Source organism: Nannobrachium achirus (genome assembly GCF_963921795.1).
Source record: "Nannobrachium achirus genome assembly, chromosome: 11".
Classification (NCBI taxonomy): domain Eukaryota; kingdom Metazoa; phylum Chordata; class Actinopteri; order Myctophiformes; family Myctophidae; genus Nannobrachium; species Nannobrachium achirus.
The window spans coordinates 35,536,071-35,555,591 of NC_137820.1; the positions used below are offsets into that span (position 1 = coordinate 35,536,071).

Genomic DNA, 19,521 nt, shown 5'->3' on the forward strand with positions numbered 1-19,521 from the left:
GACTGTAGCCACACTTCAATGAACGACAATAGAGGTTTCAAAGCATGGGGCAATAGCTCCATCTCCTGGACACATAGAGGAACGACCACCACTGGACCAAAGTGAAGGTCTGCTCTGCATTTTCAGACATGCTCATTGCTTAGTGAACTTGACCTTTGGCTTTGAACCCGGTCTTCTCTTTTTCCCCTAAAGCAAACCTCTTCAGAAAGTAGCTGATCTAATCTGAGACATAGGGCTACAGCACTTTATGTAGTCAGGATCTGAGACATGACAACACTGTGTGTAGTCAGTATCTGAGACATACAGCACTTTATGTAGTCAGGAACTGAGACATGACAACACTGTGTGTAGTCAGTATCTGAGATACAGTAACTTGATCAATCTCCGGCCAGACCCCACTTTGGGAACGACTCACTGATTTAATTAAACATAACATACATACACCGACACGTAGAACATTATGCAAAGGCTACGCATTACGTGAGAAAGAGCAACATGGGCTTGATATAATGATTAGCACATTTAGACAGATTCTAAAAAGGCCTTATAAATCCGAGGTTCTCAGAACATATATATTATTATTACTACTTCTACGTTGCTATTCAAATATAGCAACAACTACTGTGACACAGATCTATTTACATTATTGATTGTAGAGAGAGGGAGAGAGACAGACAGACAGACAGAGTCCTGCTATTTGACTTTGGGCCTCAAAAACAATGAAGGCCAAGAGACCTTCAGGGGTAAGCTATTATAGTTAAGTATTAAAACTAATTTAATTAACTTGAACTAAAATAAGAGGAATATTGTTGTCCTGGTCTCTAAAATGATGACATGCCACACCTGCTGTCCATGTTTCCATTTTGTTTTAGGTCATATTAAATGGTCAATGGAAACATCCTGAGAAGTTTTCTTGTTTCAATTATATTTTATTTTATTAATTAAATACAAATCAAGTACAAATGACAAATAAAAACTGTTTCACAAACACATCTCTAGGCTGACCCCCAACGGAATTTATATAAAGTCACAGCTGGTTGATTGCTATAAAACTATTCAAAAAATATATTTGGAGCCTAAAAAATTAAAAATAAAAGCAGGTTTGAAGACATTGTGTTTTTGTGAGAGGTTCTCCGATCCATCCACCACACCACACACACTTTTGGAAATATTAGAATTTGACACTTACGCACAAGATACATTGTATGATTACTGTTGAACTGAGTTCAATGGACCACAAGCCCCCGATGGCTATACCAGGGGTCTTCAACGTTTTCAGGCCAAGGACCTCTAAGAGAGAGATGAAGCAGGGACCCCCACAACCTGTTCATAGATTCCATATAGTTTCATTGTTTGACAGCACAATCATCAGTGTATTTTAGATTCATGTTCAATTTACCCTTTGTCCGCCTTTTAATTGATCCAATCAATTGAAAGATCAGTATCTGTATTGGGTGATCATGAAGAGAAAAAATAATAATAAAGGGTGATCAGGATGGGAGCTCCTCTAGTTTGTGTGGAATGTTGAAGTGTTTCTCACAGTTTACAATCATATCGTTGCTGTCAGACACAAACCTTTCTCTACATTAAAACTATGTGTAAATTAAAATGAAGACCGTTCCAGTCATCACAAGGTGAAGTGTTCCTTTAAAGCACTGGTTCTTAAATTGTGGGTCCCAAATGGTATTGGGGGGGGATGACTTGCTTAACAGTTTTACTGCCAGATGTTATTATTTATTTATTGGGTCTTGTGCCAGCAAAAGCAGCTTACCTCTGCGAGGTTATAGACAAAGATCTATTTATTTTTATTTTTTCATTACATAGTGCACTTTGGTCATACTAGCAGTAGAGGGCAGCCTCATGCAAGAATTAATGTGAAATGGCTGCGGTCGGCTCCCATCCGTCCAGGCCACTAAATCGCTACAGAGCAATAGACCCAGAGAAAATAACAAGCCAGCGTTTTGTTACTCCATTGATGCTAACGTCCAGTGGGTTTTTGAGAGCACTTTTACAGGAGATGTGTTAACAGTACACACCCGCCGCGCGACCCCTCATCAGTTTACAGACATCAAAACAAGGTACAAAAGAACGAGCCAAAGAACGTACAATTGGCATCGCGCCGCCGTGAAAAATGGGGCGAACGGGAACGTCCAAAGCGGTAAAAAAGTTAATGTGTTACTCTGTTTTCTCACTCAACATATTTAGTGTGGTTGCCCAAAAGGGCAACACACTGTAGTCCTGGGGAAACTTTCTAGATAAACTTTATTTGCAAATGGGGTTTTACCTGGGGAAACTTTATTCTAGATAAACTTTATTTGTGAATGTTTTTTTTCCCATGGTAAAAAACCCATTCACAAATGGTAGCGAAGAATTTCCTGATATTTTTTAAATAAAAACATTTGGGAGTGGTGCTAGCTCAAGTATTGGTCGAGCTTCAAATGACAGTTAGCTTGCTGCAGTCACGTCAGCAACCACACTTGCAATTTGTAATTGCATCTTTTCTAGTTAAACTCATACAGGGTATATCTGCACATTTCTAAAGCCGTAAAGTGACAATTAAAGGACAATTTTAAGGAAAAAGGCAATAACTGCATCAAAAGTAATCAACAAACTATACCATAAAAAATTCAAACATTAGCCAAATTGTCAAATATTATATAGGAAAAGAAGCGAAACATTTGAAAATAGACAATCTACAACCGAGTGTGGAACAAAATGTAATGCCTCAACTCCTACAATTCCAAGTGCTTGACAGGGTGGGGTGAGTTCAAATATGATTATTTTGGGGGGTACCCAGTTGAATACCGTAGTTGCAGGACTATAAGCCGCACCTGAATATAAGCTGCACCATCTAAATTTAGAAAAAAAAAAAAACAACGTTTACATATAAGCCGCACCTGACTATAAGCCGCTGGTGTCCCTCCTGCTTCTCGCTAGAGCGCCCCTGGTGGCCGTTAGCTATATAAATCTATATATAAATCCTAACTCATTGATTGCCAAGGCCCGAGTTTCCCGAGTTATTACAGTAGTCCCAGGCTGCCACAGCCCGAGTTTCCCGAGTTGGCAGCCATTTTTTCTTTTTTTTTTATAAAAAAAATTCCAAAAATGCCTAAAATGTATTAGGCATGATCGCAATCGCGAAATTGCATGTTTAGCCCCATAACAAACACATCTTTCAAAATGGCAAAATGTTTGTTTTGTCTGACTTTGAAGGCTTCTATCTCATGAATGCCTGAACGGATTTCCAAGCGGATTTTTTTGTTTGAAAGCTGTTAAAAAGTACTACACATATGGTGCATATATGGTGCATGGGCGTGCACGATCCGTGCACAAAAAATTGATCTGTGCACTAGAAATTTAGGAAGGTGGCAGTGTTTGTTTTGTCTGACTTTGAAGGCTTCTATCTCATGAATGCCTGAACGGATTTCCAAGTGGATTTTTTTGTTTGAAAGCTGTTAAAAAGTACTACATATATGGTGCATGGGCGTGCACGATCCGTCCACTAAAAATGGATCCGTGCACTAGAAATCTAGGAACGTGGCATCCTGGTGCTTGGCGGCCATCTTGAAAAGGGCATTCAATGAGTTAAAGACCATTGTAAAACTGGCCGTTAGCTGTAAAAATCTTTATATAAGTTGTATAAGCTGCAGGGTTCAAAACATGGGAAAAAAGCCGCGGCTTATAGTCCGGCAATTACAGGTATGTATGATTTTGTTTGGGGGGGTCGTGGCTGCCTTATAGAACATATGGAAAAAAAGAAAAGGAAAAAAGTGGTACTTTCCCAAAATGATCCAACAATATCAAAGGATTAAAATGGCCATATTAAAACATGTAAAATCACAACAGGCATCGTGATGCAGACGATCACGGATACTCCTCAGCTGTGTTATGGACACATTGACTGATGGATTCATTCATTGTTGTCATCGTTAAACAGATCACAGATGTGCAGGTGTGTTTTGCTGACACTCAGAGCGGGGTACAGAGCCTCGGTGAAGCCGTGTTTAAAACAGTGCAGCAGCACCAGAGCGCCCCCTGGCGTCACGCTGTAGAACGACAACACGCCCTCCTCAAAGTCCAGGAACACGCCCACCGTCTGCAACGTGTCGGCGGCCACGCCCACACTGGCGACCGTCTTGTCGTGACACGCCTCCACCTGAGCCAATCAACAAGGTGCATTTGTCACACAGGTAGGCCTGTCACAATTATTACATAGTCGTCAAATCACAATTATTTGACACAATCGCAATTATTTTGTCATAATCGTCAATTGTTTCCATGTTGAAAATTTTTCATATATTTTCAAACATTTTCAAAAATAGTGGAAATAGCAGATCTACAAGCTCAAGTGGTGAGTGCACATCATTCCACGCTCTGCTGGCACAGGCCTACTTGTGCACAAGGAACAAGTTAGCACCTCGACAGAGTGCAGTTCTTGTTATTATTTCACCCACCTTGCCTCTCTCTCTGCTCAGGCACCAGGAAAACGCGTTGAAACCCAAACGGCATCCGTCCTTCTGACCTTTACGTCCAATCTGAGCCTCACACAGCCCCACCTAGTGTTGGAACAGATACTTCATACCACAGCATAAAAATACTCTTTTACAAGTATAAAAGGCCTTTATACAAAATGTTACTTAACTATCTGCTCTATCACGAGTTTCCCCGAGTTACGGTATTCCCATTGTTTCCCAATAGAAAAGGTAAAAAATGCACCGTGTCAAAAGTATAAAATAAGGCTCAATTAGTTCATATGTGTTTTGTAATAATAATCTAAATCGAAGTAACTTGCAACTAAATTGTTCAAATAACTCTAGTGGAGTTAAAAAAAAGAAGTAGAATATTTGCCTCTGAGCGATACTGGAGTAGATGTCTAAAACTTAAAGTAAACAGTTACTTTCCACCACAGCCCTATACCTTCCAGCGGCCCTCGTCTGAAGACACCCGCACCTCCCAGTAGCAGCGGCCTCCCGTCACCGGCGAGGAGGCGAGGATCTGGGGGAAGGAGCTGAATCGAGTCCCCTGCTCCGGATAGGCCTGTTGGAGCTCAGTGTACGTCACTGTTCTGTTGTCTTCTGACAGCAGCAGTTTGGGATGAGCTGTGTCCACGTCTAGGACAGGAACCGTCCCATCTGTAGTAGGACACACACACACGCACGCACGCACGCACACAATCAATAGATAGGACAGAATAGAGATGTAGAGACTCTAGGGTTGTGCCACATAAAAGCAGTGATAAGGAACATAGGAAGAGGTCTACTGTAGGAGGGGAAGTTGAGTTTCAGTATATATGTAACACTGGCTGCTATATGTATAAAGCTGCATTACACCTCATCAAGCAGACTGCAATACTTATAAGTTGGCCTTCATAGAAAAAAAATATTGGGGAACCCAGCTGTAGCATGTGTTGTTATGAGATTTCAAAGTCGTTTTAAGATGTAAAAAATCCTGTAGTGTGTGTCCAGCTTAGGAGGCCAGGTTGTAGGTTGTTAATTTAACACTAACACTAATTTCAGCAGCTAATTCATCCAATGAGAGAGAGTGTAAAGCCATTATTGTGATCATTAATATTTTAATCATCAAGGTTGTTGTTGAACAGAGATAAATGCAACTCACACAGCAGCCTGTAGGGGTCTCTGTCGGGCAGAGAAATGACCACGTTGTCCAGTCTCCTCTCAGTCCATTTCTGCAGACAGGAGAGACGAGCTGTGTCCACCTCTGGAGCCTGAGAGACACTGTCCCCACCACTGTCTGCCATGTCACTGAGTCTATGGAGACATTAACACACACTGAGACACTGTCCACTCTGTCACTGAGTCTATGGAGACATTAACACACACTGAGACACTGTCCACCCTGTCACTGAGTCTATGGACATATTAACACACGGAGACACTGTCCACCCTGTCACTGAGTCTATGGACACATTAACACACAGAGACACTGTCCACTCTGTCACTGAGTCTATGGAGACATAAAGACACTGAGACAATGTTCACCATGTCATTGTCTCTCTCTCACACACACTCACACACACACACACACACACACACACACACACACACACACACACACACACACACACACACACACACACACACACACACACACACACACACACACACACACACACACACACACACACACACACACACACACACACAGCTAGTAAATTAGTTATATGTAGGGAACATGACAGCATTATAGTTAGTATTATTTATTATTACAGAAACATATCTGTGACTGTTGACCCTAGCGGATCGAGGGTTAACTCTCAGGTTACCATGGAAACAACCCATCTGGATTTTTTGGTGATCATCCATTTGGCTCTTTTTAATTGTATATAACTGTGCTTTTAAATTTGCCAATAATCAATAAGCTGCTGTGATTTGGACTTAAATAATAAAATAGAATTGAAAATAGAAGTGACTTACATTTGGGCAACCTTGCTGTATTCCTGTGATCAGACAGAAGAACAAGAGAAGAAGATATGTGTAGCAGAAACAGTCGTCGTTGTCGGGTGAAAACCTTGTATGTCCAAAATCGTTCATTTTGCATTTTTCATTTTAAAAAATGATTTAAACTAGTGAAAACAGACAAGGTTTCTTCTCGACAGTGACAATATTTACACCCCCGTATTATGTTTGTGTGCCCATGGATTCTTGGGACATGAAAAGTGTGCCCATGCAGAAAAAAGGTTTAGAAACACTGTCTTAAATCATTGACAGATGTATTTTAATTCAATAACATGCATGATTAACAGAACAAAATAACGAGAATTGCGATCCTGCAATTAATTTCAATTCACTGATTTGAACATCAGTTTAAATTGTATTTAAATTTGTAATGAAAATCGCGATGTCCAATTTAAGTGATTAAATGTCTGGGGAAAAAAAACACATTAACACAACTCCAACATCAAGTCTATGAATCTACCTATGAAATCGATGAAAATCGGCAAAACAAGTTTATACAACATGTAGAGGGGGTCCCTGTCTCTCAGCTAAAGGGTCCTTGGCCTGAAAACGTTGAAGACCCCTGGATTAGACGATTATGTAGTAATTGTGAACACTTAGAACTACAGACTCACTCCCTAGCTTCCGCCGTGGACTGAAGACTCACCTCTTCAGACTCCACCTAAACCCATAGCACTACTGTAACACTTCCCTTCCCCCAATGGGGGAAGTGAAGTGTTACCGTAGTGCTATGGGTTCATATTATGAAGCTAGATTTTTAGGTTTTAGAAACATTTATTTTACTGATTAGGTGGGTGGTCTACCTATGTTATTGTTTTTCTAGATTGATATCCCTATGCCTTGTTATATTATTGTTGATGTACTGACATCTTGCTTATCATATTGATATATTACCTGCTTATTGTAAATTGCTTTGGATTAAAAGCATCTGCTAAATGCCTAAATTGTAAATTGTACAGGCCTAATCATCCTCCTCCTCCTCCTCCCCCTCCTCATCTCACCATGATGAAGGCCTGGTCCTGCAGCCTCTGGTCTCCCTTGGCGTCGGCCAGGCTCTCCAGGGTGTGGAGCCCCTGCTGGAGGGAGGTCAGGCTGCTCTGGAGGGAGCACAGCCTCTCCTCCGCGCCCCCCACGCACCTCCTCTCCTCGCGCTCCACGCACTGCAGCGCCGTGCTCTCCTCCTGCTCCAGGGCCTCCCGCATCGCCACGTACTGCTGGTGCACGCCCGCATGCGCCGTCTGTAAGAGGGTCTGGAGGAGAGAGAGAGAGAGAGAGAGAGAGAGAGAGAGAGAGAGAGAGAGAGAGAGAGAGAGAGAGAGAGAGAGAGAGAGAGAGAGAGAGTCATTATACAGTGGAACAGCAGTTCCCAAACCTTTTAGCCCGTGGCGTGTAGCTGAAGAGAATTTGCCCGGGACACAAACTAGTGAAAACAGCAGATCTTCAAGCTCACAACATTTTGCTTCGCGCCACGTTGAGGGCTTGTAGATCAGCTATTTTGACTACTTCTTAATTGTTGTTATATTTTACTTATGGGATTTCTTAGATGAATTTGTTTGAAAATGTATAACATTCTTTTTTTTGTTTTCATTCGTTTTACCGTCTACTCAGGCTTTTGTGTTTCCGTCTCCTTTTTAACCATGTTAGATTCATTGAAAACACCCGTCCTTGGTTCTTGTGACTGATATTGCCCTTCTAATGTGTGAGGAGACCGTGTTATATCAATTACTTTTTTTCATTTATTATACTTTTTTTTTTATATACAGTAACAAGTAAAACGCCGTAAGGGCAACAAGCAACCGCCAGGTCGTGTTGAAACAACAGAGCTTCTAAATACGGCAAGTTTAATATGAGCCGTCACTGAGCTGTCTGTGAAAGCCACAGCCAATCAGCAACGCCACAGACCCATGTGAGTGAGTGTTACACCAAATGTGTTATACAGAACTTACAACTTTTTGTGACCTGCCTTCATGGATGGAATGGGAGGGAGGAACTGAAGTCGACAGGTAACAAAATTTTGTGTATTAGCGTGACACATGGAGGTGACTCTGGGACTCACGGACGGATGGACATGAGGTGGACATTTTGATAGTAACTGTGACCTGACAGTCAACAATAATAATGAAGCAATAAGATTAAATAATAAAAAATTATAAAAAAATAAAACACGTTCTCCTCGCTCACTGGAAGGATAATATCGATGTTGAATGAATCGATGTTCAAATACAGCTGGTTTGTGTACCTGGTAGTGTTGTTTCTTGCTTGTGAGTTGAGTCACTCTGTCGAGCAGCGTCTGTTCATTCTCTTGAAGATGTTTAATGTCGTCCTTCAATGTGTCCTGATGTAATAAACAACAATACATTACACGCATGCGCACACATGTTTTTCATTATGTATAATATTACCAGAGTGGATGTGCCACATTTCTAATAAATGGAAGACAAAGTACTCACATTTCCTTTATTCTTGTTTTTTTTATTGACACACACCGATAAACAGGCTAAGAGCCTTGCCTTGTGAGTAATTTGTCCTCCATTGATTTTACATTTCGGACATGCAACCATTTAGGTATTTCTTTTTAAATTCCTGTTTTTTAAATTAAATAATACTGTATCGTATGGTAACTTTTCAGGCAGCAATTGCGGTATCTCACCCTCAGTTCTCTCTCGGCCTCTCGGATGCTGATGCAAGGGTGATCTCGGTGCGTTCCGATCACGGTGCACACGGTGCACACGCACACGGCACACTGCCGACAGTAGATGCGGTTCATCTCCTGGTGCTCCTGGCACCTCCAGGGGGCGATGTCCTCCATGGGAGGGACCAGCGTGTGGCTCTGGAACACCGGACTGTCCAAATGGGGGCGCAGGTGTTCCTGACACATGGAGGCTCCGCACACCAGGCAGGTCTTCACCGCACACTGTTGTCTGGAACTGGTTCATTCATACATATATTTAAGCAATATGACACAAGAGGGTGTGCAATATCGTCAATATAATCATGCCTGCGTTGTCTCAGGAACGAGCCCGAAGGGTGAGCTCCGTTGGCAGCGCAGAAGTGATTATATTGACATATTGCACACCCTCTCGTGATCCCGCGGTGATTCCAAGGCTGTGGCATATTAGCATATTATTAATGAGGGTTGTTCCTATAGAACAGGTGTGGCATATTGGTATAATTAACAAATCCTGGAGATCTAAATGAGGGCAAAAGCAGAGCCAAATTTGAAATTCTATAAAACTCTTTTGTGGATATTTTTGGGATCAGAAAATAAATACTCGGAAATAGAGTTTTCTGGAGATTTGAAAAACCACAGTTCGGACGTGTGAACTCAGAGCTTTGACACACGCTTTGACTGCTGTATACATTATGAAATGTTCATATCGTCCCATCCCTGCTACTAACCTGGGACAGTAGTGGCACATCACGGTCACCACGGGGCCCCGGGGGGCCAGTGTGACGCGGCGGGGGGAGGAAGAGGGGGGCGTGGCCGCGGGCCGTTTGGCGAGCAGGCCAGGAGACAAGCTGAGACGAAGTAGAGGAGAAGAAGAAGGCGGCGGCTGCTCTTTTCCAGGAGGATTGTGGGTGGACAGGCTCGCGGACGGAGGGCACATTCCTGGAGCTCCTCTAGTGGAGCGTGTGGGAGAGGACGCGTCACACATGTCGACCTCAGTAGAGTCACCTGCAACGATGTTTCCAACATTTTGTTTTTAATTATTATCATTTCAAAAGATTTTCAAAAATGCCTGCCCAAAATGATACATCTTTTATGCCTTAAAAACTAATTCAAGGAAGGGGGGGAAAAAAGGAAAACAAATCAAATGATCTTATATTACATTTTAGAACTGCAGCCAGCGGTATTTGTCACCAACAGACCAAATGCAGCACTCCAATTGGCTAGGACTGATCACGTGCCACACGGAGTTCCAAACCGGAAGTGCGTCCGGCGGTCAAATATGTCCGACCGGAAACGTGCGCTGCGGAGAGAGTTCCGCCCCAATTTTTTTTTTTACTTTTTTTTTTTTTTTTTTTTTTAATATATATATATATATTTTTTTTAACTAGATGTGAGCGGGCCAAAGGCCCGCGAACCTCTAGTTCAATACATTTGAAAAACAAACTTAGTGAAAATAGCAAATCTACAAGCTTACAACGCATCAAATTACAAGGTGGTGTGAGCTTGGAGATCTGCTATTTTCATTTGTTTGGATACCGGGGAGAGATCAAATTATCTTATGGGTCTCGAGATAATATAAAAGGTTTGGGATATGGGTTCATATCTATACTCTATACTTCTTCCCTGTCCTGAAAACTAAAAATGATGTTTGTATGAAAAAATAAACCTTTGATGTGTCAATATAAAGTCGAAGTTACTAGTTTGACCATTAAAAATCTTCTTTCATCTTGAAATGAAATAATATGTCTGCAGCATTTGACTTCAGCAGCCACAAGGTGGCATCATAGCTGCAGTGTTTGTTGGCCTCTATGGAAACCCACTGACAACTTGAATCCACTGGTTCTTCTTCTCAAGGTAGGGTCCGAAGACCACCAGAGTTCCAAATGGACCTTTAGGGGTTCACAGAACGCTATGTTGTAGCATTAATTAAAGACACTGTCACAAAATCATTACAAAACACCAGTACTACAGGAAAATAATGTGAACTTAGGTGTTGGGTTTTTTAAGGCATTATTTTACTAGCTAACCCTGGCACGGCCATCCCGAGCTACGTCATCACAAATGTGCTTCCCTCCTCGGTCTGGGGTCCCTCCCATAGAGTCCCATTACGAGAAATGATTTTCTAATTTCCAACCAAATTTGCAAGTTCCAAGCGAGTTCACAAATTGCAAATAAAAGCTGCATTAAGCTGCATTAAACAAAGTTATCTGAAATCAACGGCATATCAGAACTTGAACAACAGAGTTTGCACTTTTGGAATTTCTATCTGGAAAAGACATATTTGCTGTTCTGCTGACGCTTTTTTGATGCGCTGATGGCTACTGACTGGGTAAGGAATCTGTCTGTCAAAGTGAGTAACTACGTCATCGTAATGAGTTGTCTATGGCCGGGTCCCAGCGGGAGAGTCTGGCTGTTGCGAGGCTATTATTTTACTGGCCCAAGTGGGCAAGTGGAAGGTGTATTTTGCTGGCCCGGAGGGTCTAAATAGTACTTCCGGGCCAGCGCACCATTTATAATATCTATCCCTGAATTATTAATCGATAGATTTATTGATGGATTATTTGATCGTTGTCATCATTTAAACAGATCACGATTCAAACTGAGGGACATTAAAAAAGCAGACAATGACACACCTGATTGCTCAGCACCTTGTGGTGGAGGTTGGACCTCCAATAACTCTACATCATCACTGCCAGAGTCAGAGGAAGACCTGCTCCCACCATCACCACCACCATCATCGCTGATCTCTGCAGGTTCTTCTCGTCCCTCCGTCTTGGACGGGTCAAAGTCGGCAGCTGATTGGCTGTTGGGTGGAGCAATTTACAAAGTAGGCATTTATATGGTTGTCACAATTATATAACATAATCGTCTAATTGCCATTATTTGACATAATCGCAATTATTTTGTCATAATGTTGAAAAGGTGTCATAATTTCAAAAATGTTCAAAAATAGTGGAAATAGCAGATCTACAAGCTCACAACGCGTCACATCGCGACACGTTGTGAGCTTGTAGATCGGCTATTTTCACTATTAATGTTCTTTTTTAAGTATAAAGTTGTCAAATATGTCAGTAAATTCTTTGTACATTTAAGTTATGTGTCATAATTGCCAGGTACAACTTCAAAGCCTACAAGCCAAACAGGAATGTAATTGTCAATGACAGAAACACAATTAAATCGCAAATATTTGATTATTTACAAAATTAAAAAGCCAACGTGTTTCGAACCACTGGTCTTCATCAGGGGTCTTCAAGTGCCCTGATGAAGACCAGTGGGTCGAAACATGTTGGCTTTTTAACCTTTTTGTAATTAATAAAGTACCTTGATTTTATGCCCACCCTCTCCTCCTTTACTTTTTATGTGCTCGGATATCTCTTCTTTCAACATTCTGTACATTTGAAACTATACTATAGAGTTACGAGGTAAACAATTAACATAGCATCTGTCTAAACATCATGCTATCTAAATAACATTGTGTGCATTTGAAACTATAAGATACCAGGTAAACAATGAACAAGGAGAGTCAAGTGTGAGGTAGAGTCTGAAGAGGTGAGTGCTAGGAGGTTAGGTAGAGTCGGAAGAGGTGAGTGCTAGGGGGTTAGGTAGAGTCTGGAGAGGTTAGTGCTAGGGGGTGAGGTGGAGTCTGAAGAGGTGAGTGCTAGGGGGTGAGGTGGAGTCTGAAGAGGTGAGTGCTAGGGGGTGAGGTGGAGTCTGAAGAGGTTAGTGCTAGGGGGTGAGGTGGAGTATGAAGAGGTGAGTGCTAGGGGGTGAGGTGGAGTCTGAAGAGGTGAGTGCTAGGGGGTGAGGTGGAGTCTGAAGAGGTGAGTGCTAGGGGGTGAGGTGGAGTCTGAAGAGGTTAGTGCTAGGGGGTGAGGAGGAGTCTGAAGAGGTGAGTGCTAGGGGGTGAGGTGGATTCTGAAGAGGTGAGTGCTAGGGGGTGAGGTGGAGTCTGAAGAGGTGAGTGCTAGGGGGTGAGGTGGAGTCTGAAGAGGTGAGTGCTAGGGGGTGAGGTGGAGTCTGAAGAGGTGAGTGCTAGGGGGTGAGGTGGAGTCTGAAGAGGTGAGTGCTAGGGGGTGAGGTGGATTCTGAAGAGGTGAGTGCTAGGGGGTGAGGTGGAGTCTGAAGAGGTGAGTGCTGGGATGAGGTGAGGTGGAGTCTCACCTCACAGGTGTGGTTGTGGTGGCACTGGGAGCTGATTGGCTGCTTGGTGGGTCAGGCGTAAGGGTGGTAGGAGTGGGAGGAGCCTCTCCGGCGGCGGGTGGTGTCATTGGCTCCTGGAGGTCAGGTGACTCGCCTGGGGCAGGGCGCTTGGGGTCGGGAGGCTGTTCAGGAACAGCCGAACTGGACTTCCTCTTGCCAAGGAGGGAGGACGTTCCCATACTCCAACCTGATTGGTTAAAAACACTTCCGTTACAATTTACCCTGGAATTGACGACAAGTGCGATAGATGCGCCTTATTACCGGCAACTCACACTCATATGTTCTGGTCCTGTCCCAGACTGGTACACTTTTGGACTGAAGTCTTTGGAGTGCTATCTGAGATATTCCCGGTTCATTTGGAGCCCTCTCCCCATATTGACATTTTTGGAGTACCGACGGATTTTCAAATCTTGACCACAAAGAAATTGAACATATTGGCATTTGCCACCTTAATAGCAAGACGTAGAATACTGCTGGGGTGGAAATCACCAACCCCCCCCCCCTCAGTCGCTATGTGGCTCAAAGATATGATGAGTTTCCTAAAATTGGAAAAAATCTAATTTTCACTCAGAGGCTCAGTTGAGAATTTTTTCTCCTATTGGCAACCGTTTATTAACTATTTAGAGAACTTGGAGGCACTCCCAGCATGCCATAGACATGCTCATTGGTCTGTTCAGTATATGTTTGGTCAAATATAAGGAATATACATTGTGTAGGGACAGGATCTATAAGTGTTCCGCCAACGCAGTACCTGTTTAAAACTTGATGATGATGAGGATATGTGTGTATCGAATAGTTCAACCCACTGATGACTTTACTGTAAATGTTTCTTTTTGTTTTTTCTTTTTTTCCTATTCACCTTAAATGTTCTGTGGACTGATAGGACAATGACGACAATGGGGGGGAGGGATGGGTTGGGGAGAAAAAAGAAAAAAGAAATGTCTTGATTACACTGTAATGATGTAAATCCATTGTTTATTTGACGTTGACATGAATAAAGATATTCTTAAAAAAAAAAAACACTTCCGTTTAGTATAGATACTGGCTGGTCAAATATTACTCTACTACAAGTGAAAGTCAGACTTGTGCTTCAGTTAAGGTAATGGAGGAAAAAATACGACTTCAGACATTTTCAACCAAATGCCCAAACCTGCCTACCGATGATGGTAGTCCAACTTTCGGAACTGTCCTCAGCCGTCCTTGAAGACACAGAGTGAGTAGACAGAAATGGTACATTATTATTTTAATGAGAAAATAGGTTGAAAATGGCTGGTGTCGTCTTTTAAGTACTCAAAAGTACAGTGTTGTGTTTTTCTTTTTCTTTAACAAAGTATTCAAATGTACAAATTACAAGCTCACAACACATTGCATTACAGCACCTTGTGAGTTTGTAAATTGACTATTTTCACTATTTGAGATACAGCTTAAGTGGTTAATTAATGTTTGCCCTTCCTAGACCTGTGGTTGAGTCAAAAGTACAATACATGCATCCTTGGAAATCTAGTTAAGTGAAAGTCTTCAAAAACAGTAATACAACTCAACTTTAGTATTATGTATTTTTGGAGACTTGAGTAGACAAGTAACTTATGTAGGAAATGTCTGAGTGACTACAGTGCGCCACCTACCGACAGATCCGCTCAACAGAAAAACAATATGCCATTGACCAGTTTGTGTGAGCAAAATGTTGAGTGACAACAAAATAGTATAGTTAGTAAACCACGATAAACTAAACAATATCACAGCTATGTGTTCTCCTCTAATAGACCAGTGGAAATGCTTAGCCTTGGATCAAGACTATCATATGTATTTGATTCGAGTCTGACTTTAACTTGCATATCTATGTGTGGCGGAGAGAGTTGCAGCCCCAGCCTGAAGCCTCAAAAGTCTAGTATCTGCTCTCATTCCATAGGGATGTCCCTTTGGGGTGATGGTTAAGATATTGGACTTTCACGCGGGAGACCCAGGTTCGAAGCCGGGTGGGGAGGTTCGGATCACCTCCGTTACTTTGGTGCCGTGACCCGGATCCGGGCTTCCCCATAGGAGGAGGTCAAAGGGGGTGAGTGTGGCGGAGACAGTGTTGCCAGACGTACGATAATTATCGTATTTGTACGATAATTTGACCCTCTGTACGATGTACGATCAATAATTCCAAAAATGCCCAAATGTACGATAATTTCGGCATATCATCAAAAAGAGCGTGAATTCACTATTTTCCCTGGCTGCTGATCTGGGATCTGGTTTGGCTTCTCAAAAAAAGCCAGGAAATCAGTCAATCTGACCCTAGATCTGTACTTGGAGGCATTAAAAACACTGGTTGCATCTTTCCAGACCAGTTTCAGGCTTTTATTTGTGTATGCTCCAAGAAGTTGCCTGCCTCCACACAGCATATCTGATGCGTTTTTGTCACGCAGGAGTCTAAAACGAGGTCGTTTCTTACACTAAAGACGCATTTTTTGGTGAAATTACGTTTTTACGCGAGTGATTTCTCTTTTTTGGCCGTGTACGATAGTTTCATGTCAAATACGATAATTCTGAGCCTCCGGTACGATAATTCAACATTTCCCATCTGGTAACACTGGGCGGAGAGAGTCACAGCCCCAGCCTGGAGCCTCAAAAGTCTAGTATCTGCTCTCGTTCCATAGGGATGTCCCTTTGGAGTGATGGTTAAGATATTGGACTTTCACGCGGGAGACCCGGATTCGAAGCCGGGTGGGGAAGTTCGGATCACCTCCGTTACATATGTTAGATAATGCAAATGTGGAATATATAAAAAATACGTCTATGATCGTCTTGATCCAAGGGGCTAAGTGGTTTTCAAAGTGGGGTCCAGACAGGGGACTCAGGGTTCTTGAGAGAGTCCTAAATTGACCCTTACACAGTCTAGGTAACTCTGACTAGTGTAGGCTACACATGTAACCAACATTTGGTTCCATTTCAGAGTTAAAAAGGGTGCTTGAAATGTACACGTTTGAGGAACACTGGTCCAGACTCTGTTTGAAAACAACCCAACCTAACGTCATGTTATTAATTATTAATTCAACGTCATGTTATTCCACTCCAATCAGTCAGTAAGTGCGGTTCTTGTTTATGTTTTTCGTACGTTGCTATTGGCTTCGCATTGCTCACATCCGGTCCGGAGCCCGCCTACTACATCCGCTCATTTCCACAACATCCGCACATGCAAACACGTAGACCCTTTCCGCATCCGGCTCCAGACCGGATATGCACACTTCAAAGTAAATGGATTCGAGACGTGCAGCTGTCTTTACCTGTACGGTTAGCTGCAGAGCCGCCGGACCTGCCGCTCTGGGTCTGGCTGAAGGGCAGGGTGCGGTACTCGGTCTTGCACCTCCATTCGGGGCAGTAGTAGGGTCCCTGGTGCGAGCCGGACCACAGGTCCCCGATGCACCGCCGGCAGAACCTGTGTTTACACTGCTTCAGCGTCACGGCGTCCGCCAGAGGGCTCTGACAGAGCGGGCACAGGAGCGCCGCCGCTGACCGCTGCTGCTGCTCACCGCCGTCCAACGTATTACCCATTTATCGATTGACTGATTGACTGATTACTGTTTAATGTGATGATTGATCTGTCAGTCTGTACTGTAGTCTGTACTCCTCTTCCGCAACGAGCGAGGAAAAAACAGGAAAGGAAGAACGAAACACTGAAGGGCGGAGCTTGGAGGTTTGAATCCCGCACCCTCCGTCCTCCCACACTGCTAGCTATTAAAGGTACACACACACAATATCTGAACCACTTTCACTTTCAATCAAAAATGTGTGTGTGTGTGTGTGTGTGTGTGTGTGTGTGTGTGTGTGTGTGTGTGTGTGTGTGTGTGTGTGTGTGTGTGTTATGTATGTCATTAAAGTTACCTCGTATACCCAACCCTCCCCCCGCCCACACACACAGAGTCACTCACGCACGCGCGCGCACACAGTCACACACACGCACGCGCGCACACACACACACACACACACACACACACACACACACACACACACATGCTTGTCATGTGTGGTGGTCTTTTATACAATACTCTCTTTGTCATGTGACTCTGACAGACAGATAATCTGTGTTAATCTGTTTATAATCTGAAGCACACAGGGCAACCTTTAGGCTACATCAAACTATAGGAGGATAATGATGACATCTATAGAATTTCAGTAACACAATAGGCTACACAGTATACTCATACTGTTGTCAGTAAACTGTTAATCTGAGTAATCGATAGGGGAAAAAATCATTTTGGGGGTGAACTACTCCTTTAAATTGCTGTCAGGTGGAAACCATTTATGTCCAAAAAGGAGCCTTTGTTCCAATGGATCCAATGTAGTTATAGTCACCAATCTTCTGCTGAATCTGTTTTGAGAGATTATTTAGTCACACAAGGGTCTCTTGCTGATACCTTTCTGGTTCAATATTTACACACACACTCGCACGCACGCACGCACACGCATGCACGCACGCGCGCGCGCGCACACACACACACACACACACACACACACACACAGTCTCTCTCTCTCTCTCTCTCTCTCTCTCTGAACCACTTTCACTTAAAACCAATTGCTTAATTGCTAAATAATTACAGATCCAAAAGCTTGTGAGCTTTTTTTTTAAATGGTAAATAAACTCAGCTTGCCATCTAAAAGGGAAATCAACAGCTATCCAAGGGTATAACATACAGCTAAGAAGCATTGTTAACAAGAGACATCAAATGTTCTATATTAGCCTATATTGTCGCTGTCGCGCAGAAACCTTCATATTTCAACCTTTTTGTTGTTGTTGTAAAATGTAAATGATCAGATCAGCAAGCTCTCAACTCCTCACTCACTATTTTAAATCATTAAAAAATGATAAAAAAAAGGAATGGTTTTGGACATACAAGGTTTCCATTAGACGTCGACGACATAGTCATAAACCAGCATGTTCACACGCACGCACGCACGCACGCACGCACGCACGCACGCACGCGCGCACACACACACACACACACACACACACACACACACACACACACACACACACACACACACACACACACACGCATGCAGTACACACACATGCAGTACACACACACAGAATTGTATTAGAAAAGGAAATGGAGCAACAGTGTTTAGTTTTTACAGTGAAAAGCTTTTATTCAGTATATTATGTTTTCATAATCATAGCTCATTGTTTTACCCTCCTCCATGTCCATTCTTGGCTAAATGCTTGGTGTATCTACAGAGTACATGACATATTTACTAGGGAGTACCACAGGGTGCTGATGTAGGAGGACCCAGAGCCTTGTATAGAGAGTTCTGCCAATGGGGGGGTTCATGTACGCCGGAATTGTCACTCTTCCCCCATAGATTCCAATGCATTCAGTAAACATCCGGTTCAGCGCTTTGTCACTATATCGCCAATTGATGTGTGTGTAGAAAACATGGCCCCATGAAGAGAACGGAGATGAGGCGACTCTCCAATAGAGGGCTCTGGGAGGACCTCTACACCTCTCTGTCCGTCTGGCTATCTCTGCCTGTCTGTATGTCTGTCTGTTGTAAGGAGAGACAGACTGGCAGTGACTGTATAACATACCAACACAATGCATATTACCCTGTACGCCCAGAGAGAGAGAGAGAGAGAGAGAGAGAGAGAGAGAGAGAGAGATGATGACAAAGAGACCAAGAGTGATGGAGGGAGAAAGAGAGGGTGTTGGGGGGAGAAAGAATAAACTATGGGAGACAGACAGAGACAGGTTTAGCTAAACACAACATGAAAGAGTGTGAGGATGATGTATTTGGTCGTTAGACAAATTAATTGTTTTCACACACACACACACACACACTGTTAAAATAACTAAACACACACACCCACACTCTTTAAACCTCATTTACACTTAGCCGTACGATGGCACTGTCACGGACCCGGAAAATGACTCGCAACAGTTGCTGTGAGCTTGTAGATCGATCATTCTCAGTCCGTGGCGCTGCAAACATTGGGGATGGGATGAATAAGCTGTTAACCTTGCAGAAATGTGTGTCGCTAAACGTTGAGGACTAAATGATCGACATTAATCGAAATGAATGAATATAAAAAATAAATGAAACATGAACAGAATATTAATGGAACAAATCACTTAAATATAATCTATAATTCCTTCATAGTTCCTCATACAATATTTTACAACACTTTGCACA

At 42.8% G+C, this 19,521-nt stretch overlaps 1 protein-coding gene across 1 annotated transcript; it reads right to left on the bottom strand.

Moving 5' to 3' along the window:
• Positions 1-1,042: 1,042 nt before the first annotated feature.
• Positions 1,043-16,944, bottom strand: LOC308293990 (E3 ubiquitin-protein ligase TRIM11). The gene is made up of 12 exons (XM_080736680.1): positions 16,617-16,944; positions 13,309-13,534; positions 11,781-11,950; positions 9,876-10,152; positions 9,127-9,403; positions 8,716-8,811; positions 7,478-7,726; positions 6,435-6,457; positions 5,617-5,768; positions 4,918-5,132; positions 4,455-4,556; positions 1,043-4,156 (listed from the first exon to the last, which is right to left on the bottom strand). The coding sequence occupies exons 1-12, from the start codon at positions 16,882-16,884 to the stop codon at positions 3,911-3,913; spliced, it is 2,301 nt and encodes a 766-aa protein (XP_080592806.1). The 5' UTR covers positions 16,885-16,944; the 3' UTR covers positions 1,043-3,910.
• Positions 16,945-19,521: the final 2,577 nt, after the last annotated feature.

Bases quoted from the DNA above. Each gene is read 5' to 3' on its own strand.
- LOC308293990 (XM_080736680.1), bottom strand. From the start codon at position 16,884: ATGGGTAATACGTTGGACGGCGGTGAGCAGCAGCAGCGGTCAGCGGCG. The intron at 13,535-16,616 runs GTAAAGACAGCT...TTAACCAATCAG, and splicing joins CTCTGCAGCTAACCGTACAG to GTTGGAGTATGGGAACGTCC. The intron at 7,727-8,715 runs GTACACAAACCA...TCTCTCCTCCAG, and splicing joins GCAAGAAACAACACTACCAG to ACCCTCTTACAGACGGCGCA.